The sequence below is a fragment of the Procambarus clarkii genome, chromosome 1 (genome assembly GCF_040958095.1).
Source record: "Procambarus clarkii isolate CNS0578487 chromosome 1, FALCON_Pclarkii_2.0, whole genome shotgun sequence".
In the NCBI taxonomy this organism is placed as follows: Eukaryota; Metazoa; Arthropoda; class Malacostraca; order Decapoda; family Cambaridae; genus Procambarus; species Procambarus clarkii.
The window spans coordinates 57,018,157-57,042,091 of NC_091150.1; the positions used below are offsets into that span (position 1 = coordinate 57,018,157).

The following is a 23,935-nucleotide window of genomic DNA, read 5'->3' on the forward strand; positions in this document are numbered from 1 at the left end:
GTCTCTTTAAGTCAGAAGCGTAAGCCTGGCTCCTCTCCTTCCTCTTCCCCGGCGGGTAAGAAGGCTTCACTTTCTTCCTTAGCTCCTACTTGTGGCTCTGTTGCTCCTTCCCCTCCCGTTTCAGTGGTTGCGCCCCCTGTTCCTGCTATGGAGGTTTCTTTGGCCCCTGCTTCCCTTTCGGTTGCTGCTCTTGCTGGGGTGCGCTCCCCTCTTTCTACTCCCCCTCTTCCTACTGCTGTCCTTGACTGCTCCTCTCCGTTGTCTCCTCCTCTTCCTCCTCCTCCTCCGGACCCCGCCCGCCCACCTCTGATCTGTTCTCCCGTTTCCTTCCCTCCGTCTTTGCTCAGTTTACCCATGCCCCCTAACCCTGACTTTGCTGACCCTGATCCCGACCCTGATATTCTTTAACGTGCTCTGTTGCTCTTTCACCTTTGTTTCTTCCTTGTTCTCTGTTTTTGTCCTTTCTCTTCTCGTTGTTGTCCATTCTTCAATGGAACGTTCGAGGTTATTACGCCAATTTCCTCGAACTCCAACTTCTGATTTCGCGGTTTTCGCCCCTTTGTGTCTGTCTCCAGGAGCCAATGCTTGGTGCTCGTCCTGGTCGTTTTCGTGGCTATTCCTTTCTTTTCCCCCCCCCCCCAGCCATTGCTGGGGCTTCTAATTCTTCTGCTCTCTTGATTCGTGCAGATGTTCCCTTTGTTCCTTTACTTTTTCCTTCGCCTCTCCATTGTTCTGCTGCTCGTGTCTTTGTGGGGAAATGGTACACAGTTTGTTCCATTTATCCCCCCCCCCCCCCCCCCCGAGTGTCCCGCTCTCTCTTCCTGATTTGAAACACCACCTAGACTCCTTGCCGGAGCCTGTGCTCCTGCTGGGTGACTTCAATTGTCGTCATTCTCTTTGGGGTGATGTTCTGACGAATACCCAGGGTCGCCTCCTTGAGCCATTTCTCCTATCTTCTTCCCTGTCTCTTCTGAATTCTGGTGAGCCCACTCATTTGGACTCTCGGACTCGCACCCTTTCTTGTCTTGATCTTTCTCTCTGCTCTTCTTCTCTTTACTTAGATTTCACGTGGCAGGTTCTTGATGACCTCCATGGAAGTGATCATTTCCCCATCCTTGTTTCCTTTTTCTCTTTTCGCCCTTCCCTCTCTTTCCCTAGGTGGCAGTTTGCTAAGGCAGACTGGACCCTATTTACCCTCAGTGCTGCTCTCTCTGACCTCTCCCTTCTGCCTCTCTCTCGCGCTCTCCTCCTTTTTCATGACACTGTCTTCAACGCTGCCCTCCGCTCTATTCCTCGCTCTTCCTCTCGGGGTCCACGGAAGTGCGTTCCCTGGTGGAATGCGGACTGTGCTCGGGCTGTCCGCTGTAAGCGTGCAGCCTGGAAGAGGCACCGCCGTAGGCAGACGACTGATTCTTTTCTTTTCTTTCGGAAAGCGAGTGCAGTGGCCCGTAGGGCCATCCGTACGGCTAAACGTGAATGTTGGGCATCTTATGTCTCTACAATTACGTCCGAAACCCCTCTGGCCCAGATCTGGAAGCGTATCCGCAAGATAGCGGGTAAGTTCGTTCCCGATGTTTCACCGGTCCTTCACCTCCATGATACTCTTGTGGCGGACCCGTTGCAGGTCGCTTCCGAACTCTGTTCCCACTTTTCTTCTGTTAGCTCTGGTCTTCATCTTCCCCAATCTTTCCTTCTTCGTAAACCTGTCCTTGAGTCTCGTCCTTTAGATTTCTGCACTCATCTTCAGCTTCCCTATAATGATCCCTTCTCTCTCTCTGAACTTCGTTCTGCCCTGGCCCTCTGCGGTTCTACGGCGGCGGGCTCCGATGGTATTCATTATGAGATGCTTCGCCATCTCCCTCCGAGCACGTCTCAGTATTTACTGAGTCTGTATAATCGGATCTGGGAGTCGTCGTCAGTCCCTGAGGACTGGCTCGATGCCGTTGTCCTCCCAGTTCGCAAACCGGGGTCTCTGGGTACTTCCCCTAAGGACTTTCGCCCTATTGCTCTCACAAGTTGTGTCTGCAAACTCTTTGAACGTATGGTTAACGTTCGTCTGATGTTGTTCCTGGAACACCATCACCTCCTCTCCCCTTCTCAATTTGGTTTCCGCAAGTGCCGCAGCACGACAGATGTCCTGGTGAACTTGGAGGTCTATATTCGTACTGCTTTTGCTGCGAAGACCTCCGTTGTTGCCGTCCTTTTTGACCTGGAAAAGGCTTACGACACCACTTGGCGTTATCATATCCTATCTCAACTTCATTCTTTTGGCCTTCGTGGTCATCTCCCTCTCTTTCTCCGCAGCTTCCTCTCTCGTCGTTCCTTTCGGGTGCGCCTTGGTACCGCTCTCTCTCCCTCTTTTCAGCAATACGAAGGTGTGCCCCAGGGTAGTGTTCTGAGCACTACTCTTTTTCTGGTTGCCCTCAATGGTCTTCTTTCCTCTCTTCCTTCTGGTGTCTTCTCCGCTCTCTATGTCGATGATCTTACCCTTTGTTGTCAGGGTGATGATTCGCCTCTCCTTCAACGCCGGCTTCAACTTGCAATTGATGCCGTGTCGTCTTGGGCCACTGATCATGGCTTCAAGTTCTCTACTTCTAAGACTTGTGCCATGACATTTACGCGGAAACGGGTTGTTCTTCGTCCCTCTTTGTCACTTTATGGTCATCCCCTTGAATACAAAGATTCCGCGAAGCTTTTGGGGTTATTCCTTGACACTCGTTTGTCTTGGTCTCCCCATATCTCTTACCTCCGTGTTGAGTGCTCTAAGGCCCTTACCCTCCTTCGGGTCTTGTCCCATACTTCTTGGGGGGCAGATAGGCGCACTCTCCTTGCTTTACATTCCTCTCTCGTCCTGTCTAAGCTCGATTATGGTTGCCCTGCTTACTCGTCTGCTTCTCCTTCTACTCTTCGCCGTCTTGATGCTTTGCACCATACTGGGTTGCGCCTCAGTTCTGGTGCCTTTCGTTCGACTCCCGTCCTTAGCTTGTATGTTGACACTGGCTTCCTGTCTCTCCAGGACCGCCGTGATTGCTACTGTCTTCGCTATCTTGCGCGGTCCTTGCAACATCCTTCCTCTCGCCTCTGTCGTGCTTTAACTTTTACCCCTCCTGCGGTTCCTGTTCCTCTTCACCACCTCCCTCTTTCTGTCCGGTTATCTCGCCTGCAGGATTCTCTTTCCGTTCGTATTTCTGATGTTTCTCCTCGTGTTGTTCCTTCTTTGCCCCCGTGGAGGGTCCCTCTTCCGCAGTTTTGTACATCCTTGACCCGTATCACTAAAGCTTTTACCCCTCCTACGGTTCTAAAACGCCTTTTCCTCGAGCACTTTTCTTCTCACTCCCGCTCCGTTTCTGTCTTCACCGATGGGTCTAAGTCAGCGGACGGTGTTGGCTACTCTGTTGTTTTTCCTGATCGCACTTATATGTGTCGCTTGCCTCCGGAGACTAGCATCTTTACAGCGGAACTTTATGCTATTCTCTATGCTCTTCGTCTCCTACTTTCTCGTTGTCAGTCTTCCTTTGTAGTTGTTGTTGACTCTCGTAGTGCCCTCATGGCTCTCGGGTCCTTTAATCCAGTTCATCCAGTGGTTGTCGAGATCCAGCATTGGCTGTTTCTCGTTCATAGTAAATTTAAGTCGGTTGAGTTTTGTTGGGTTCCCTGCCATATTGGTGTGTCTTTAAATGAGCGTGCGGATGCTGCCGCCAAGGAAGCTGTCCGCTCTTGTCCCATCTCTCGTAAGGGCATTCCGTATTCCGACTTTTACCCGGTTATCCATTCCTCAGTCCTTACCCGTTGGCAGGCTTCTTGGTTGTCTGTTACTGGTAACAAGCTACGTACTCTTAAATGTTGTGTTTCCTCGTGGCAGTCCTCCTTCCACCGTAACCGGCGGTGGGAAACAGCTCTGGCGAGGTTGCGTATTGGCCATACTCGCTTAACCCATGGTCACTTGATGGAGCGCCGCCCTGCTCCTTATTGTCCTAGTTGCATTGTCCCTCTTACAGTCGTGCATGTCCTTCTTGAATGTCCTGACTTCCAGGACGAGCGTATGTCTTGCTTTCCGACCGCCCCTCGCGGTCACCTGTCCCTCGATAGAATTCTTGGTGACTCGGATACTTTTGATATCGTTCGCCTTATGCGTTTTTGTTCTCGTATTGGCATCCTTGGTGATATTTAGCGCCCTCTGATTATTTTGCGTCTTTGATGGTGCTACATAGCCTTCCCGGTTTGGTGCCTTCTTTTGATAATTACTTACTTACCGTCTATAGAAAACGGGATATCATTACCACATACTATTATAATTCACCACCTATTATGGTGGGAATTATTCTTAAATACATTAGTCTTTGGACTTTACCATCATAAAACATCTCATATAAATTAACTTAATTATCAGTATTAAAGTAGAGTAAATGTGACCCTTCTATCACTTTCTGTTATCTGGACAATGTAAGCCAGGCCAATGTAAGCCAGGCCAATGTAAGTGAGGAAGGAGGGGCAGCCATTGTTTATACTAGACCAGAGGCTCACGGGAGCAAATTCGGCTCCTGTTAATTTTACTTGGACGTAGTGTTATGGAAACCAAAGGTGTACCATTATCAACACGCTGTCAACAAATCAAGTTAAGTGTTCTTCCGAAACCCATGTATCTTTCATTTATGGCCATTAATGTCATTATATAGGATGACCCGGTTAGAGCACGTGGTAGCCTCAAACTAAAGGTAATTAAGCCAGGTCTTCATTGTTCCATGTACAGTATTTTCTCTGATATACCTGTCATATAGGATTCTGGCTTTACAGCTAGCGCCCTTTTGACAGGCCAAGACGAGGAAGCATGCTTTGTGCATCAGTTACCAGGGTGATGGAAGCTACCTCAAAGAGGGAAAATGGGGTGTCTACACCCTAGTTATACCTGGTGGACTAACCTGCTGTACTATAAGATAAGGAACCTCTTCAATGTGTGTAGTTAATACTGTAGTTTGATTGGCTGCATATATATAAATTCATTTAATATAAACCCCTCCTAATGTGTAGATGATCGATTTGTGAGATTATGAGATTATTGCAGAAATACAGTCCACTTATCATTATACAAATTGCTATCGAAGTATATAAATTAACGTAAATATAAATTCATATAAATTAAATAAATATAAATCTCACAGGTCGGTTCCCACACTTCTGGATGATTCCATATCTCTCGTAGGCAGGCTTCTCCTGCCACAAAATTTGAACCTTTATCAGATATCATTAGTTTGGGACAGGATCTGCGAGCTGCAAATCTACGAAAAGCTTGGATGAAGGCTTCGGCGCTCATGTCAGAAAGTCACTTCTAGATGTACGCCTCGTGTGGTAGCACACGTGAAGAGGCAAATATAAGCTTTCACTGGTATCTTATCTGGATTGCCAGTGAGAAGCAAGGCTCCTGTGTAATCGACACCAGTGGTCTCAAAGGGACGAAGATGAACTACTCTCTCCATAGGGAGTGGTGGAGGTCCTGGGTAAGCACACACTCTAGCGTCGTATCTTTTGCAGATCACACAGAATTTAATGGTTGATTTGACAGTTTGACGACCTTGAGGAAGCCAATATTTCTGTCTGAGGTCGGTGAGAGTGTCTAACACTCCGCCGTGCAAAATACCATATTGATGGTGATGCAAAACTAGAAGTTTTGTAATAATGTGGTGGCGTGGTAGAAGGATCAGATTCCTTGTATCCAAATAAATTTTTGCATGAAGCAAACGTCCTCCACACCTTAATATATTATGAGTGTTGGTATCATACCAGATACCTAGGAACTTGGTTAATTTATCTGGAAGATTTTCATATTCACTTCCATATGTCTCTTGTTGTGCACGTTTGATCCAGTAGAGGATAGGATTGGGAAACTTATGTCTGATTCCTATCTTAGCAAGAAAATCAAACACATGTGCTGTCACTCTTAATAACTTACTCAAGTTAGAATAATTGTGAGGATTAATAGCCGAGATTCGATGAGGTTCCGGTTCTTTCATGGGAGTAGTGATATTGGTCACTATGACTTGTGGCTTCTGTTTGGGCCACTGACCACTAACAAGCCATGAAGGTCCATTAAACCACATCGAAGACTTGATTAGTTGTTTTAATGTTAACCCTCGTGATAAGTAATCTGCAGGATTGTCCTTAGTGGGAACATGTCTGAATTTATATCCAGCAGATAATTCATGAATTTCCCTAACGCGATTACTAACGTAGGGAGTTTTATTGTTATTTCTTACCCATTGTAAGACTGCCTCATTGTCTGACCACACTACGATTTCACCAAAGTGGATATTGAGTGTCTTGGTCAGGCAATGAGCCAATCTTACTCCCACCAGCAATGCAGTTAACTCCATTTGAGGTAAAGATCTATTCATGATTGGAGCAACTCTTGCTTTAGATGTGAGTAAAATTTATTGTGCACTATTAACTAAGTAGGCTGCAGCGCCATACGCTTTGCCAGAGGCATCGCAAAAAACGTGCAAATTTGTGGGTAAGTTTTGTCCTGAAGCATTACGAGGAAATTTCAAAACACCTAATTGATTGAAATCCGTTGTGAGTATCTGCCATTTATCTTGCAACTCAATTGGAAACGGATCATCCCATCCCATATGTTTCTGCCAGCATTCCTGCATTAGGAGTTTGCCCCTTATTAATATAGGACTAAGTAAGCCTAAAGGGTCAAATGGTTGACTGACATACGAGAGTAATTTTCTCATGGTAAGGGATGAATTATTAGTTTGTACTGACTTGACATTCATCTCGTCAGTACCTGTGTTCCATTCCACGCCCAGAACTTTTAATTGATTAGGCACCTGATAACCCGGAAATTCTTTCTCGATTATCTGGTTTAATGATTTATTGTTTGAGGCCCATGATTGTAGTGGCATATTGGCTCCTAATAACTCACGGTTAGCCTCATGGTAGATTTCTACCAATTTGGATTTGTCATTTGTAGTTCCCTGGAAATTATCAACTTACAGGTTGTCACTGATCTCTGCTTTATAAGGGCTATTTGACTTCCTCAAATGTGTGTCTAATGTGGCTTGAAGTAGAAACTGGGAGGAAGTCGCTCCGAATAGCACAGAGGCAAATCGGTAAGTTATGACATCACTGTCAGGATCCAGTGGGTTCTTAATCCAGAGAAATTTGGTGTAATTACGATCCTCTTCTTGCAAGCCTACTCTAAGGAAAGCTTTACTGATATCAGCAGTATAAGCGAAAATACCAGTACGGAATCGTAATAGTACATCATGTAGCCTTTGTGTTAGGCTAGGTCCCGTTTGGAGACATTCATTCAAGGACACGCTGTTTGGCTTCACTTTGGCACTACCGTTGAAGACAATACGTATTGGCGTTGTCAATAAATCTTTCACCACAGCGTGATGGGGTAAATAGTGACCTATTTTTCGGTCATCATTATCAACAACTTTGATAAATTTACTATTGAGTTGTTGTTGAATTAATTGATGATACATGTTCAGTTTGTCTGGCTGCTTCTTCAGCCGTATTAATTGAGACTGTAATTGAGAGGCTGCCATGAAATAATTAACTGGAAGTTGTGGATGATTCAACTTCCATGGTAGTCTCACCCAGTATTGTTTGTCCTTATAGACAACTGTATCCAGATATTGCTGGCAAGTCCACATATCATCAGGGCTTGGTTGTTCAGGGACAATACCTAAAGTGTCTAAATCCCACAGACGATGTACAGGTGGATCAGACTCATTATCTTCAGATATTTCTCTGAAATGTAGGGGTGACTGTTCCAAGCCTAGTCACGCCACTATTGTATTGTTAGATTGTTGGTTGGTTGACGCTGGATTTTGGTGGAAAAGCATCGGTCCAGTAAGCAACTTGCCTCCAGCAGATGACAACAAATTCATTCCATGTTGTCTGGTGCATCCTGTTATAAATTTATAATAATGGTCAGCGCCTATAAGTATACCAACATCAGTGAGGCAGTCAGAATTTATTTTGTAGTCTGCTAGCCTCATGTGGTTTCGTTTAAGATATCTCGCAGTGCGAGCTAGTCCTGTGACCTGCAGGTCTGAAGGAAGTTTATCTACTACTACCGCTTGTATTGGACTAGTGGAAGATCCAAGTCTCACTAACACCTTGACTACTTGATATTCACGAGGTCCACTATTAGTCAAGAATCCAGAAATATTCAGTCCCACACTTTTGGCAGGTTTTAATTTTAACTGCTTGACTAATTGTTGTGTGATGAAGGTTTTCTGTGATCCTTGATCAAAGAGACCTCTAGTGTTAACTTGATTTCCTGTCAATTAGTTTGAGTTGAGCTGTAGGCAGCGTGGTATTATTGCCTGACTCAGTAGCAAGTGCATTTATTTCTTGATATACCTTGCAATATTGTACTGTGGTAGAATTCATAGAATTCTCCCCAGTTGTCATAGATTGTGTAGAAGTTTTTCTACATGATGTACACCTTTGTTGCATCTACTGCATAACCGTAGATGCACTACACATTTACTGAGATCATGAGAACCCATGCACTTGGTGCATCTGTGTAATTCTTGTAGCCGTTTAATCCTGGTATTAAAGTTTGGATAAACAGTGCATTTGTAGGTGACGTGTTCTTGATCACAGAACAGACAAATTAATGGGTAATGTGTTTATTTGTGATGTGTGTCTATGTATATATTAACACGTTGTACTGAATGGGGTGAGAATAGCTTGAGCTACCTCATCCCTTTGTGTGTATTTTACCTCAATAAACTTATTTCAATTTCAACCACTCCTTTTTCCAGTGGATGGAGTAGTTTTAGGTTTGAACTTATTGGACTTATTCAAAGTCTATTTGGGTTTGACTGAGTTGTCAATGTTAGGTACTTTAGATTCAGGTTTAATCTTCTCATGAGTCTTCAACCTGTTAACCGTTATTCTCAGTCCCTCGAATATTTGCTCGAGAGTGAGAAACTCGGTTTTATAGTGTGAGCAGATTTCTGCCAAGATATTTCGAGGTAATTTCCTCTGTAAAAGTAACTTGATTGACCATTCTGAGGCTGGTACATCAACTTTAGTACCTAAGGCCTTCACTAGAGACTACTTCTAGCCTGAAGCTTTGAAGTGAGTCTGGTCTGTTACTTGGTGCATTCAGATCTAGCAACTGGTAATAAAGGTTAGCTATACTCAACTCCTTGTTGCAATAGTTCAACTTTAGCAGTTTTATAGCTTCCTCATAATTACTCTCAGTGAGAGCTAGGTTATTTATGACCTTTTTAGCCTCCCCTTTGAGAAGACTAATCAGGTATGAGAATTTAGAAATCTTTTCAAGAGAGGACTTCTTATGTATATGAACTTCAAATGAAGTCCAAAATGTGTCCCAATTTTCTTCATCCAGCCCTGCAAATGTAGGTAAGTCTAAAGTAGGTAGACGAATCTCGGGTAATTGATTACATAGTATTATTTGCATTAGATTTAGATTGTGTTACTATATTGGATAGTATGTCAAGTTTATCTAGAGCCTCATCTTCATACTGAGAAATATACAATACAATACAATACAATTTTATTTAGGTAAGGTACATACATACAATAAATTTTTACAAGGATTGGTTGACTTATAAGTAGAGCTAGTACATACAATGCCTAAAGCCACTATTACGCAAAGCGTTTCGGGCATGATAAACTTAAATGGCAAGCTTAATACTTTCTGATCAGGGGGAGAAAGATACTGGCAGTATGGGGCTTTAAATTTATTGAAGATTAAATTCTGCAGAACATGTAAATATATAAAGTTTCAAATATATAAAGTAAGTAAATATATAAAGTTTATATTAAACACGGTTTATAATATAGACATATAAACAAAGTTTATATTAAACTTAATATTGAACATGTAAATATATAAAGTTCCAAATATATAAAGTAAGTAAATATATAAAGTTTATATTAAAATATATAAAGTAAATATGTAAAGTAAGAATTAACAGTAACAATTCCAAGTCCGAGGACTAGATTTAACTTAAAAGGTACACCCGTAGTAAGTATGAGACCTTAGCCTATAGTGACATGGAAACTAATTCTGCAGAAACCTAAAGGTTAACTGGTACTAGAATTAAGGCCGAGTGCAAATGTGTAGTAATTATATAACACTAGGATATAACAGGCAGGACACAAAGAATAACTAATAAGTGAGAGACCACATAACACGTAATGTACCCGGCCAAGAGGCCGTAAAAGACCTAATGAATTAGGAGAAGGGGGTGTGACTACAAGTAGGGCTTACTAGCACCTAGACTGGGCAAAGTATTAGCTGCGGACAGCGGGACACTTGGGGACCGGCGCTGCACCCCCACCGCAGGCCAGCGGCCGGACCCCCCCCCCCCGAAGGGCGAGTGCCAGCTGGCCGCGTGAGGCACTCAAAGTGGCAGAGCAACAACGTCCCGTCTGACGTAGGATGTGAGAGCACTACTCTTCCACCTGCCGACTGCCATTATTTCTGATGTGGCGAGCCCATCCCGAGACAGCTGGGTGCGGGGCGTATAGTCATCTAGCTGGAGGCAAGCCTAGAGCCGAGAGGGCAGCGCGTAGGATCCTGGAGAAATCTCGCCTGGTGACAGGAGCGCTTGTAGGATCCGAAGAGTGTTGATTCCTGACCATTGAAATTGAAATAAGTTTATTGAGGTAAAATACACACAAAGGGGTGAGGTAGCTCAAGCTATTCTCACCCCGTTCAGTACAATGTGTTAGTACATACATAGACACACATCACAAACAATAAACCTGTTACCAAACATTCTGAGAGATAAACATGTACATTTCCTCCTTCACAAGTGGTATGGTATCAGACGTACACAAATACTTTTATGACCTAGTTATACGGATAATTCAACAAAATATTACAGTCTTGGTGCAAAATTCTTATATCTCTCAAGAATATCATCAACTTTTCCTTTGTGACACATCCAGGCTATTTGCTCAGGAACAGTCCTTATCTCAGTGTTTCTATATACATTAATCAACGGACAATCAAGAACATAATGGGCAAGGGTGTGAGACCTTAACATACCACATAGTTTACACTTCGTGTCATTATCATGAACGCCTATCCCATATTCCCAGTAATATTTGTACCCAAGCCCGAGCCGCATGTACACAGAGTCACTCCAAGCATTTCTCCTTTTACCATAAGTGAAAAGGGTGTTTTGACTCGCATACATGTAGTGTTGCATGGTTAGACTTCTCTCATACATTATCCCTCTCCTCTCCACTCCTGCCTGTGCCTGAATATTTCTGATTTTGCTTCTTATTTGTCTCATTGTGAATTCACATTCAATGTCAATTTGTGGTTTTGATGTGGCACGTTTGGCCAAGTCATCCGCCACCTCGTTGAGCACTATTCCAACATGAGATGGAATCCACATGAATTTCACACTATGACCTTTCAGCTGTATCTCAGCTATTCTTCTCTTACAATCCTCAACTATAGACATGAAGACTGGGTTTCGACTGTTTAAGGACTCCAGTGCTCCTCGGCTATCGACAAATACAAAAACATTTTTGTCGTCATGACGTACTTCCTCCAAACACGCCAGAATGGCCTGCAGTTCAGCTTGTGTGGATGATATATAATTACTAAGCCGGAGTTCAATTTTCCTGTCCACAGTCCCAAACTCCGTATATTCCCTTATTAGGACACCACACCCTGCCCTGCCATCCTCCACCACCGACCCGTCGCAATATACATGTAAACTGTTGCCTCTTGGTAACCGGGATATCATGCTTCCATACATACACCGTAATTGTCCCGGTTCATGATGAATCTTTTTCACATTGAGGGGTACAATTTCGACGTCTATTTTCTGTACTTTCCAGGGAGCAGACATATTACCCTGTCGAGAGGGTTTACAGCAGTCAAGTACATCGTATTCCCTGAGGTCATGAGCTAATCCCCTCGTGTAGCGTGTCTCCCTCAGTTTCCTGGAAGTGTGTACGTCACTCAAGCAGGTCTGAACACTCTCAAACAGCTTATCCCCTCCTTTTCTCCGCATGAAACGAATAGCTACTCTAGTGTTAATGTCACGGACTCTATCACACACTCTGTAAATTTAATTCCATTCTCATTATTTCAATCATTGCATTTCTTTGACATCCAAGAATAATCCTCATAGCCTCGTTCTGTATCAGCTCTATTTTTTGAATTCTGCCTTGGCCTGTGTAAGACAAAACGGGTGCTGCGTAGTCTATCAGGGACCGAACAGTGCTTATGTATAACATCCGTAAGATAGGTACCCCAACACCTTTACCAGAAAAAGCTACTGCTTTTAGAGGATGCAGACGGGCTTTACATAAGGTGCTGATATGATTATGTAAGCGATACCTGGTCCAGTCGGAGCGTGCGTCGATTTTTTGTCGCGTAGCTCACCTCCCCCGGGCTGAAATATATAAGGCAGTAAGGGTGGGCAGAAGCGGCATGCAGTGTTATCGTGACAGGCAAGAGCACAGACGAGAGGGAAACCCTAGCTGAATCAATACGGAGATGAAAAACGGGGGGAGGGAGCCCGGCAGCAGGAATTAAGAGATTCAGATTCAGATGTTTATTCAGGTAAGGTATATACATACAAGTGATGTTACATTAATGGATTGATATATAGATAGAGCTAGTACATACAATGCCTAAAGCCACTATTACGCAATGCGTTTCGGGCAAGAAAAACATTAATATCTAGGACTTAATACTAATTGGGCATAAAGAATAAAAAGTGTTGAGAACAAATACAAATAAAGATAAAAAAAGGGGGAACATGACTGAAAAAGCAGCACAAATACAATAGGTTGACAAACAGTGTTGATTAAAAAAAAAGAAAATAACAGACATGGTTGACAATAGAGGAGTGAGGTAGATTACAGGGAATTTATTAGGTAGTGTTTAGTTTTTATCTTAAACTGGTTGAGAGAGGTACAGTCTTTAACATGGTTGGGAAGGTCATTCCACATTCTGGGCCCCTTGATTTGCAGAGCATTTCTAGTTAGAAATGAGATTCTAAAAAGAGATTCCTTAATTAACAATCCTGGATGAATAAAGAGTTTTCCGAATAATTATACTGTAGCAATGAAGGGGGCTAACAATTCTAAGAATCTTCCAGCAAACGGAAGGGGGAAGTACCTTTGCTAAGAGCAAAGGTGGGAGAAAGCCAGTAGGAGAACAGCAAGGGAGCACAAAGCAACTATAACAGGGGTAATACGAAACACTATAAATCTTGAATATAAACAATACATATACCAAGAACGGGTATATACAACTAAGCAATATATACATAAACAATAAAATGGAATAAGAACCAATTCTTAAAACCAAATCTATAACATGCTTGTGTCCTAAGCGGATGTAGAATGTGAGCAGGGAACATTACCCTTGGTCTCCATCTCCATACCCTTGGTCTTTGCGAGGGCAGCGGCGGGGGCAGGCGGAGTGAGGGCAGAGCCCCACTGAGCCCCCGTATTTATACGGCCCCAAACTGCCCGCGCAACGCCGAGGGACGCGCTGCGCAAATGTTTCTTTCTCCCCCATCACTAAGTGATTGTAACCTATCCACCGCTGCCCACTGGATGGGGGGCGGTGTGCAGGACAAACATATAAATTTTGACACTAGCTCTCCACATATGTCAGTTGCTTAATTTAGAACCTGTACTTGAGGTCGATCTCGAACCCATTGTTGATGTGATGACTTATATTGAATTTTGTAACTAGCTCATCAAGATTGTAACTTGCTTAGCTAAATGAATTGTGGGGTTCAGTCCCTGAGCCCATTATGTGCCTCTGTAACCCTTTCCACTACCGCCCACAAGATGGGTATGGGGTGCATAATAAATGAACTAAACTAAACTCCCCCATCAGAAACATCCCCGCTTTGCGAAGCAGTGGCCATTAATTGAGCATAATGAGTAGAATGAAAACAAGAAATGAAAACATAGATGAAAAAGCAGCACAAATACAATTATGTCGACAAACAGCGCTCTTTAAAGAAAAAAAAACAGACATTGGTTGACAATAGAAGGGTAAGGTAGGTTACAGGGAATTTATTAGGTATAGCTTCGCTTTTAACTTAAACTGGTTGAGAGAGGTACAGTCTTTAACATGGTTGGGAAGGTCATTCCACATTCTGGGCCCCTTGATTTGTAGAGCATTTCTAGTTTGATTAAGTCGTACTCTAGGAATATCAAAACTGTATTTCAAAACTGTTTCAGTGGTATTCAGTAGGTTGAGATAAGACTGGCTTGTAGATCTAACTTGAACAAATTTTAGATCAGCCACTCTCACTGATGTTTCTAGTCGATAGTAATCAATGGTAGTTGCTTTAGACAAGGTATCAGACTTATTAATTAGTCTAGTTAAATGACCTTTGAGGCCAATATAGGTTCTCCTTAATTGTTCAGGAGTAGCCATGGTGGCTTTAAGTCCAAATTTCATAGGACTTGAATAAGTATTACTAATGAAGCTTGGGTACTTGCTCATTAGTTGAAAAGTAATATTGAGTATAGCCTAAATTAATCTGGCTAAATTACACTCTACCTCACTCGAGGTTAAATGTACCTACCTAACAATAAGAACATAAGAACATAAGAACAAAGGTAACTGCAGAAGGCCTATTGGCCCATACGAGGCAGCTCCTATTTATAACCACCCAATCCCACTCATATACTTGTCCAACCCGTGCTTGAAACAATCGAGGGACCCCACCTCCACCACGTTACGCGGCAATTGGTTCCACAAATCAACAACCCTGTTACTGAACCAGTATTTACCCAAGTCTTTCCCAAATCTAAACCTATCCAACTTATACCCATTGTTTCGTGTTCTGTCCCGTGTTGATACCTTCAATACCCCATTAATATCCCCCGGTTATGTCCATTCATCCACTTGTAAACCTCTATCATGTCACCCCTAACTCTTCGCCTTTCCAGTGAATGCAACTTAAGCTTTGTTAATCTTTCTTCATATGAAAGATTTCTAATTTGGGGAATTAACTTAGTCATCCTACGCTGGACACGTTCAAGTGAATTTATATCCATTCTATAATATGGCGACCAAAACTGAACTGCATAATCTAAATGGGGCCTAACTAGAGCAAGATATAGCTTGAGAACCACACCAGGTGTCTTGTTACTAACGCTGCGATTAATAAATCCAAGTGTCCGATTTGCCTTATTACGAACATTTATGCATTGATCCTTTTGTTTTAAATTCTTACTAATCATAACTCCCAGATCCCTTTCGCAATCCGACTTCGCAATCACAACACCATCTAGCTCGTATAACACCATCTAGCTCGTATCAACACCATCTAGCTCGTATCAGTAGCTAAGGATTTTGAGCAGTGCTTGAACTTCACCATTAACTTTCTTCCGGCTAGCTCATCTTTATCACCATTAGATGTAACGGTGATCCGGGGCAGAGAGGGGCTCTCTCTCTCTCAACGGGAGACATCTCCCGTCACGCAGGGTGCAATCGCACCTCCACAGATCTCCAATATCATCTATTGATATTGGTAATGGCTCAAAAGGGCCACCACTTACGGGCTATTCATGCCCGTGCCACCTTTTGGGTGGCTTAATCTTCATCAATCAATCGGGGCTCTCTCTCTCTCCACCCGACCGTCGGAGTACTCGAAACTCCCACCCGCCTCCCCTTCATGTAAGTGGCAGTTCCCAGTCATGCTTTGTGCCAGTGTCCCTCTGTCTTCCCCACCGCAAGTGGGGAAGGGGGTGCAGCGCCGGTCCCAAAGTGTCCCGCTGTCCGCAGCTAATCCTTTGCCCAGTCTAGGTGCTAGTAAGAGTCAGGAAACCCTTCTCCTTATTCCTTGGCGGCCGGCCTCACGCCCTGGGAAAACTTCCCCCATTTGTCATATCAGTTTTCCCCAGTCACTAGTATTTCTGCCCGCCTGTTAATTCTAGGATTTCCCATTATGTCTTGGTCGGGCTCCGTTAAGTGTTGTGGCTATACACTTTATTTCCCCTTTGTGTCCTGACTGTTATACCTAGTTCTAATTACATTTCTTCTGCCATTAGGTTTCTGCAGAACGTGTTTGCCATGTCACTAGGCTATGCTTACTACTACGGGGGTACATTTTAAGTTAATTTAGTCCTCAGACATGGACATGTTACATTTGTTAATTCCTACTTATATTATTTACATGTTCTGCAGAATTTAATTTACTAATAAAATTTAAGCCCCAATCGGCCTGTGTCTTTTTCCCCCTGGTCAGAAAATGCAAATCCTGCTCTGAAACTCTTCTTGGACAGATGTAATAGGACCCATTATCACCACACCAGAAATAAATATCTCTTTGATATCCCCAGAGTTAAACTTAATCTGTGTAAACACTCTATGCAAATAAAGGGACCCAGTTTATGGAACTCACTCCCTATTGAATTGAAAAGCTGTCCAACTTTTACATCATTCAAAATCAATACTAAAAAGTACCTAATTTCATCTTCATAGTTTTTCACTTTTTGCCTTAAAATTGCACTGTATCTATTGCTACCCAATCTCCCAACCTTTATGTTCCCAATTTGAACATCTTTACCATTGTGATCATTGCTGTCTTCTTATATGTGCTGCCATTCTGCTGTATGGTGTTTATTAATCTTGTTTATCTGTATCTATTGCTACCCAGTCTCCCAATCTTTTTGTACCCAATCTGAACATTTTTACCATTGTGATCATTGCTGTCTTATATGTGCTGTCAATCTGCTGTATGGTGTCTATTAATCTTGTTTAAATTACTAATCAAGCTGTCAATGTAATCAATCAGAGCTTTAATACAACAATGTGCTTTAATATACTTACTAAGCTCTCTCATCTCATTTTCTCTTGCAATGTATCTTTATCATTTATCAATTCTGATAGAAATTACCTACTTAAAATTATCTGTTAGATTAAGGACCTGCCCGAAACGCTGCGCGTACTAGTGGCTTTACAAGAGTGTAAATACTGTACTATCCAATGTATTCTCACAAACCCAATGTACCTTCTTGTATATATATATATATAAATAAATAAATAAATAAATAAATAACTCAGGAATATTGGAAGATATTCTTGTGCTGTACCCAGATTTTGCTAGTGGAGGCTAATAGATCAGCTTAAATTTCACGTTCTCTGCGTGCTAGTGGCTGTACAAGATTGCAAGAACTCTTGTATATATAAACAAATAAACAAAATAACGCAAGTAGTGATTTACATAGCCAAATTAATTCTGAGGCGCAGTTCCTCGGGTCAATTATCTGCATCTGTAACATTTTTCATCGTTCACAGGATGGGTACAGGGTGCATAATAAATGATTTAAACTAGCCTTCAATTCTATGAAAAAACTCAAATGCAATTACTTTCTCAATTCATTAAATTTACCAAATATACTCCAAATCTAAAATAATTAAGTCTACCTACATGTTATTGCCCAAAGAAAATGAAAACGCCAATCGGACCACAAGCGAGTGTTTAATGTACTAGGCCCTAAGTCCTTCTCAATCATAAATTAACGAAATTTACAAGAAGATTTAAGGCAAAACTACCCACCGAGAGAATGACTCTTGGTTCATTCCTGGTGACGAGTCGACGTGTGGACACCTGCTGTACCTCGGGACACCTGACACGAGTTTAACCAGTGGGTCTCCCTACCGCCGTCAAGCATTCCTCAAGGGGCCTAGTTTTATACGACACCTTATACCTTACCGTCTTAATTAAGGATCTTCCAGAGGTTTGGCAATTATCTCCTCAACACGCGTTTATCCGCCGCAAGGCACAGTAGTTTTTCGCTGACAGGTGACGTGTATACAGTGAAAAGGTTTTGTGTTCAGGCAGCCCCGAGCTGCTGTGTGGTGGCCCCAGCAGCAGTGTCGTCCCTCCTGCAGGCGCCTCTTGCACCACAACCTGAGGGGGTCGTCAAGAAGGGCAAACCTTCATATAGACAGGAAGCGGAGGCGGCCGAGCCCTGGGAGACAAGCCCTCATGTACATATAACCACAAGCTGCATTTTGGTGCAAGTGTCTAGAAGTATGGAGGAGGAAACTCAGCTGAGTCCATTCGTGTACTGGGCTCAGACTGATGCGACCGTCACGCTCAGAATTGAGCTCCGGAATGTGCAGGTCAGTGAAGAGGGAAATGTTAACGATGGATGTCAAAACATACAGTACAGTACATTGGAATTCGAGTCCAATTTAATTATGGTCCCATTCAACTTAAATTATACTATGTTACTCTGTATTATGTATTATACATTATTATATAATTATATAATATTATATTCCAGTTACTTTTCTGAATTACTTCTTAGTATTTATGATCAAACCCTCTGTTAGAATCTGACCAGATTGTCAATTGGGTCAACCCATGTGTTGCGTATCCACAATGGTCGCCCATGTTAAAATTGGCGAATGCCACAAGAATATTGTTGAAACATCTTGATGACTTATTAAACCAAAAATCTTTTTATGTCAAAAGAATGACAGAAACAGGATCTATATGTGAAACCTCTACCAGGACAATGTTTAGAGTAAAACCGAAGATATTTGTAGTTGTATAAAAGTTTCATTTTTCATCGTTCGTCCAGCTCGAAACCTGCAATATTCATCTCAGAACAATGTTTGTTTCACGCAGATTCATTAATAAACGTAAGAGTTTTATATGTCTCAAGAAAGATAGAAATATAAGCTTCATTTTAAATACCTTACCATAGGCATATTTGAATTTAAAGCGAAGATACGTGTATTTTTATAATCGCCGAGCTCTGATCCCGCACAGATCGATCAACGGAGCAACGCTCTCTCAGAACAACGTTTAATTCACGTAAATTTGTAAATAAACATAAATGTTTTATATGTCTCAAGAAAGAAAGACATATAAGCTTCATTTTAAACACTTTACCATAGACATACTTAAAGTTATAGTGAAGATACATGTGTTGTAGTAGTCCCCAAGCTCCAACCCTGTACAGACTGAACGACAGAGCAACTTTCTCTCAGATCAATGTTTATTTCATATAAATTCAATAATACCTGTAAACACAAATGTTTTTATATGTCTTGAGAAAGATAGAAATATAAGCTTCATTTGAAATACTTTACCATAGACATATTTAAAGCTGAAGTGAAGATACATATGTTTTTATTGTCTGGCTTGAAGAGGATGTGGAGGCACTTGGGGCTGCTCCTGGGTCTGGTGCGTTGGCCTCAGCGGTGCGTGGGTCGTCTACACTTTTCAAGCTGTTTGCGCCAATCCTGCAGATTGCAGTGTTGCTGTTTTTTGCTTTGTCTTGTGTATCGGCAGGCGGTGCTTGCTTCTTCTATGGAATCTGCTTGGGCTTCTGGCTCTTAGGCTTTCTTCGCCTTTTTGCCCGTTGCTGTTTGCAGATTCTGCAGTTGTGTAGTATCTGCAGGCAGCCTCGTCTAGTTGTCATCCTATGTCGGACTAGTTGGTTTTCTGTGGGGCCCATGGGAGGATCTTCCCGGAAGAATTGTGCCATGGCTTGAGGTTCCTCCTGTGATGGTGGGCCAGTGAGGCTAGTTTCGGTGCTGGTGCAACCTTCAGACCTGTCTTTGTCTGGTCGGCGCGGTGATCGCTCTGTGGGAAGGTCGAGTTTCCGTCAGGGGCGTCAACCATTTTGCGGTTTATCCCATTGACAGGGCAATGGGGGAGGGCCCCTTTCACGGTTCATCTCATTGATGTGGTGATGGCGGAGGTTCGCTCTGTTTGCTCACGCCTGGTCCCACGATTTATAGGGGTTTCGGGTAGTTTTGTGCAGCCTGCAATTGCGTTTGGTGGCCCTTCCTCCTTCAGGTGGTTCTGGGTTGGCGGGGCTGGCCTCCTCTCCTGTGCTCAGTTTGGTCATCTGAGTGGGTTCGCTTGGGTGTGGTCGAAATGACCTCGTTCCTCAGGTGGGTTTCCCACCTGTTTCTGGTTTCGAAACAAGACTGCACAAATCTCAGGTTCATTCTGGACGTGTGCCGTCTGAACCCCGTGGGTTTATTGCCCCTCCTTTTGGATGACTACTCTGGCTGTCTTCTGTTGGAGCCGGGCTCTTGGATGGTATCCCTTGACCTCAAGGACGCTTATTGGCACGTCCCGATTCATCCGGGGTCCAGGGACTTGCTCGGTTTGTTGTGGGGCATCAGAGTTACCGTTTTTGTTGCCTTCTGTTAGGCTTGAATCTGGCACCTCGCATTTTCACACACTTTACCAGGCTTGTGGTGGCCTGTCTGCATCTTTTAGGTGTTTGGGTTGTGGCCTACCTCGATGACTGGCTGGTGTGGGCTCCCAGCCGGTCCTAGTGTCTGCTCGCCAGGGATTTGTTTCTTTCCCAACTCACCGGGTTTGGGTTCCTGGTGAACTGGAGGAAGTCCCATCTGATTCCCTCTCAGGGTCAGTCTTGGCTGGGTCTTGTGTCGAACGCTTGGACTGCTTCTTTCTCTCTCCCTCTGGAGGCTCTGCTTTGGCTGTGGTCTCGCCTTCGCCTGTTTCTGGAGGGGTTCCTGGGTCACGAGATGTTTGCTCAAGGGTTTGTGCGGGAGCCTGAACTTTCCCATGATAGTCTACTTGCTGGGTCAGGTTTATCTTTGTCAGCTCTTCTGGTTCCTTCGGGGACGTCCCTTCCGCCCCTCTCGCGATCATTGGGTTTGACCTCCGGGGCCTTGCGTTAGTTGCTGCATCGCCGGTCCTCTTCGAGTTTTTCGGGCTTCAGTGCCTTGGCGCCTCCCTAAGCCCGCGCTCGATGTGTTCACGGATGTGTCGTTTTTTGGCTGGGGCTTTGTGACCGGTGCTCACCAGGCCAGCCAGGGACAGTGGGGTCCGTCCTTTCGTCGGGCTCACAACACGGTGTGGGAGTTTGCAGCTGTGTGTATGTCGCTCCTGAGGGTTCGGGTCGCTCGCGGATCGACAATCCAGCTCCATTTGGACTGCTCCTTGGTGGGTTCATTGCCTGAACCGCAGAGGTTCGATGCGGTCCTTGGCTCTTTGGGGCTGGTCGCTTCTGGTGACTCATCTGCTGAGTTCTCGGGGGTTTGGCTCTCCTGGCCATTCACGTTCGGGGGTTGTCTAATGTCCTGGCAGATGGTCTGTTCTGGTTCATTTCCCTGTCCACAGAATGGATGGTCGACGCCGACTCGTTCAGTTGGCTCTGCCCGATGTACGGGCCTCCAGAAGTGAACCTCTTCATGTCAGCATGGTTGCGACGTCTCCCTTTATATGTGATGCCCTCTCCTAACTGCGAAGCCGTCGGGGTCCATGCCTTCAGGCAGGAATAAGATGGGGTTACCTATATTTCTCTCCCCCCCCCCCGGTCTTCTGTTGTTTCATGTCCTGGATCACTTTGGAGACTTACCAGGGGAGAGATGATCTTCTGGCCCCCCTTGATGGCTGACCCAGCCTTGATTTCAGGCACTGCATGCTCTGTGTTTGAACCTGAGGGTCTTTCCGCAGCTCCGCCTGTTTCAGCAGATCGGTTAAGCCTGGTATGTGGCTGGTTTGCTCCTCTCCTCAAGTCCTCGCATCTGGGCTTTCTGACTCTGGTCTATCATCACTTGTGTGGTGAGTAGGTGGCTTCGTTGATGGTGTCCCAACTGCGTGCTTCATCTCGGCAGCAGTATGAAGTTTCCTGGCAGTCCTTCTGTTATTTCTTATCTCTGCGTGTTTATACATCTGACTCAGATATGGTTGTCTTGTCCTTTTGTGGTTGCTCCAGGACTGTCATCTTATGCCGAATACTGTTGCCTCTAATCTTGCGGCGCTGGTGGAGCCGCTGCAGCTTGAGTTCAGTATTGATGTTACTTCTGTTTCGTTCTGCATGCTGTCTTGTGTGTTGTTTCACCTCCGGCCTGCTCATGTGCCGCCTCAGCCGTCCTGGTCGTTGGACCGGGTGCTCTCTTTTTCTCTCTTCTCCTTGGTTTGTGGTGGCCCCTTTGGTTCAGGATTGTTTTTCTAAAGCTCTTTTTCCTGTTGGCATTGGCCTCTGGGGTCGGCTCGGGGAGCTTCGTGCTCTCTGGTGTAGGGGTTTCTGCTCTTTTGGTCCTGGTGGTAGGTTTGTTCGTTTGCAGTTGTCTTCTCCTTTTCTGGTGAAGAATGAGTCTGTTGCTTTCTGGAAGGGTCATTTTGATTGTTGATTCTTGGTTGGTTAGGCTAGGGGTGCATCATGTGTTGTGTCCGGTTGCGGCTCTCCGCCGTTATCTTCTCGCCATGGCTTCAGTGGCCAGGGACATGCTTTGGGTTGTTCCGGTTTCCCTTCTTCTCTGTTCCAGGGCTTGAGTCTCTCGGGTCATCCGCAGGATTATTCGGTCCAGCTAGCCGGCAGTTTATCCCCGTGCCCACAACGTTCGTAAGTTTGCTGTGTGTGCTGCCGTCTTCAGTAACATGTCATGGGCTGACATTCGGGCAAGGTTTTTTTTTTTTGAGGTTTAACAGGGTCCTGGCCGCTCGCTACCTTGTTACTGTTCCTGGGCCCAGTTGGGCCTGTGTCGCATTGGGTTGGCGGTTGCAGCCAGTTATCTCGACTTCGAGTTTAGGAGCAATAGCTGACCACCTCTGGGTAAGTCCCTATCATTTGTTTTTGTTTATGGGTAAGTAGCTCTGGGAAGCCGCAGGGGCTCTCCTCAGAAAACTTGCGTTGAATATGATGAAACATCATTTTTTGGGAGAGACCCAGAGGCTCCCACCAACCTTCTCTCCCTCTGGTCGGCTTTTTTTCTAGTGTGTTTTGACATCCGACCTCAGAACTGGGGTGTGGGTAGACGGCGCGAGTGTCTGAGGTTCCCCCTTCCAGAGAGGTGGGGGGAGGTTGCGCAGACAACGGCGCGGCGACATGGTGACGTCATGCTCGTTTTCATTTGGGGAGTTCTGTCCACTAGTTTGGCTTTCAGTTGCAATGTTAACCAGAATAGGGGTTTGTTTTGGGGCGCATACCTTTCTGGGTACCTGACCCAGTCGAAGGCAGACATAGAATGCTTCCAACCACACGGGGGTTTCTATAGGCCATTGCCCCTCGTGCCTCTCTGAGGGGGGCCAGGTTTTGGCTCATGGTCTCCGTTAGGCCTAGAACTCCATGCATATTGACCAATGTCAAAGTCTGATACTGTATATTCATATCAGCCTGGATAGCTCTGGGGAGCCTCTGGGTCTCGCCCAGAAAATGGCATCTCATTATTTAACACTGGTTTTTTATTGCAGCCCCTACCTGCTGTGCAACTTTCATTGAATGGTGGATTTTGACTCTAGGATCCTTTTCTTCATCAATCTGCTTTAGTGTAATGTTATTAATTTGATGGTAGTTGCATGGGTTGTTATGCCCCACTTGCAGGGTCTTGTCAATATTAAAAAGCATTTGCCGGTCATCTGACCATTTGTGGAGTTCCTGCAGATTTTTTTATAACGCTTCAACATCATTATCATTTCCCACTTTACCATAAATCGCTGTGTCATCTGCAAATTTTTTGTGATTTATAATATTCTCATCTGTCATTAATTAATGTACTGTATATGACAAAAAATGTTGATGCCTAAATGGAACTCTGTGGTACCAAACTTACCACATTTCTTTAGTCAGATTCACTCCCATTTAGCTCCACTCTTTTTCCCTCTTGTCCATTATAATTTGGTTATTCTCAGCTCATCAGGTCTTACCAAGTCTTTAGTTTTGGTTTTACTTTTTATATAGGCATAGAATGACTTTGGAGCTTTGAATGACTTTCTTTGTTTTATGCAAGTTTTCTTCTGTAGTTCCTTTTGGCTGATCTGATTTTCTGAGTGGCTGAGTTTAGTGCTCTTTTTTATATATCATAATCAGTGATGCTCGTCAAGGATTTATTCATTCCCCAGAGGTTCCTCATAGCCATCAGAGCTTGTTTTTTACTGTTTACTGTTTTAGTCATCCATCTAGTTCCCTTTCGTTTCTTCCTTTTTGGCACATT

The 23,935-nt window shown here is 44.1% G+C and overlaps 2 protein-coding genes across 4 annotated transcripts in view; one reads left to right on the forward strand and one right to left on the reverse strand.

Annotated features, from left to right (window-relative positions):
- Positions 1–9,596: 9,596 nt before the first annotated feature.
- LOC138356234 (uncharacterized) lies at positions 9,597–17,689 on the reverse strand. 3 transcript variants are annotated; one of them, XR_011224303.1, is made up of 3 exons: positions 17,559–17,686; positions 12,359–12,413; positions 9,646–10,630 (listed from the first exon to the last, which is right to left on the reverse strand). XR_011224303.1 is itself a non-coding variant. In XM_069312037.1 (2 exons), the coding sequence occupies exon 2, from the start codon at positions 12,027–12,029 to the stop codon at positions 10,878–10,880; it is 1,152 nt and encodes a 383-aa protein (XP_069168138.1). In that variant the 5' UTR covers positions 12,030–12,413; positions 17,559–17,686; the 3' UTR covers positions 10,638–10,877. The 3 variants fall into 3 exon arrangements, 1 of the variants encoding a protein (XP_069168138.1); XR_011224310.1 differs by lacking the exon at positions 12,359–12,413 and having other exon boundaries at positions 9,597–10,630; positions 17,559–17,689; XM_069312037.1 differs by lacking the exon at positions 9,646–10,630 and having other exon boundaries at positions 10,638–12,413.
- The window catches only part of Hacd2 (3-hydroxyacyl-CoA dehydratase 2), a 175,876-nt gene continuing 169,264 nt past the window's right edge, over positions 17,324–23,935 (forward strand). The window contains exon 1 of the mRNA XM_045732646.2: positions 17,324–18,127. Within this exon, the coding sequence (XP_045588602.1) occupies positions 18,038–18,127 (90 nt within the window). The 5' untranslated portion in view covers positions 17,324–18,037. The remainder of the gene's footprint in view (positions 18,128–23,935) is intronic.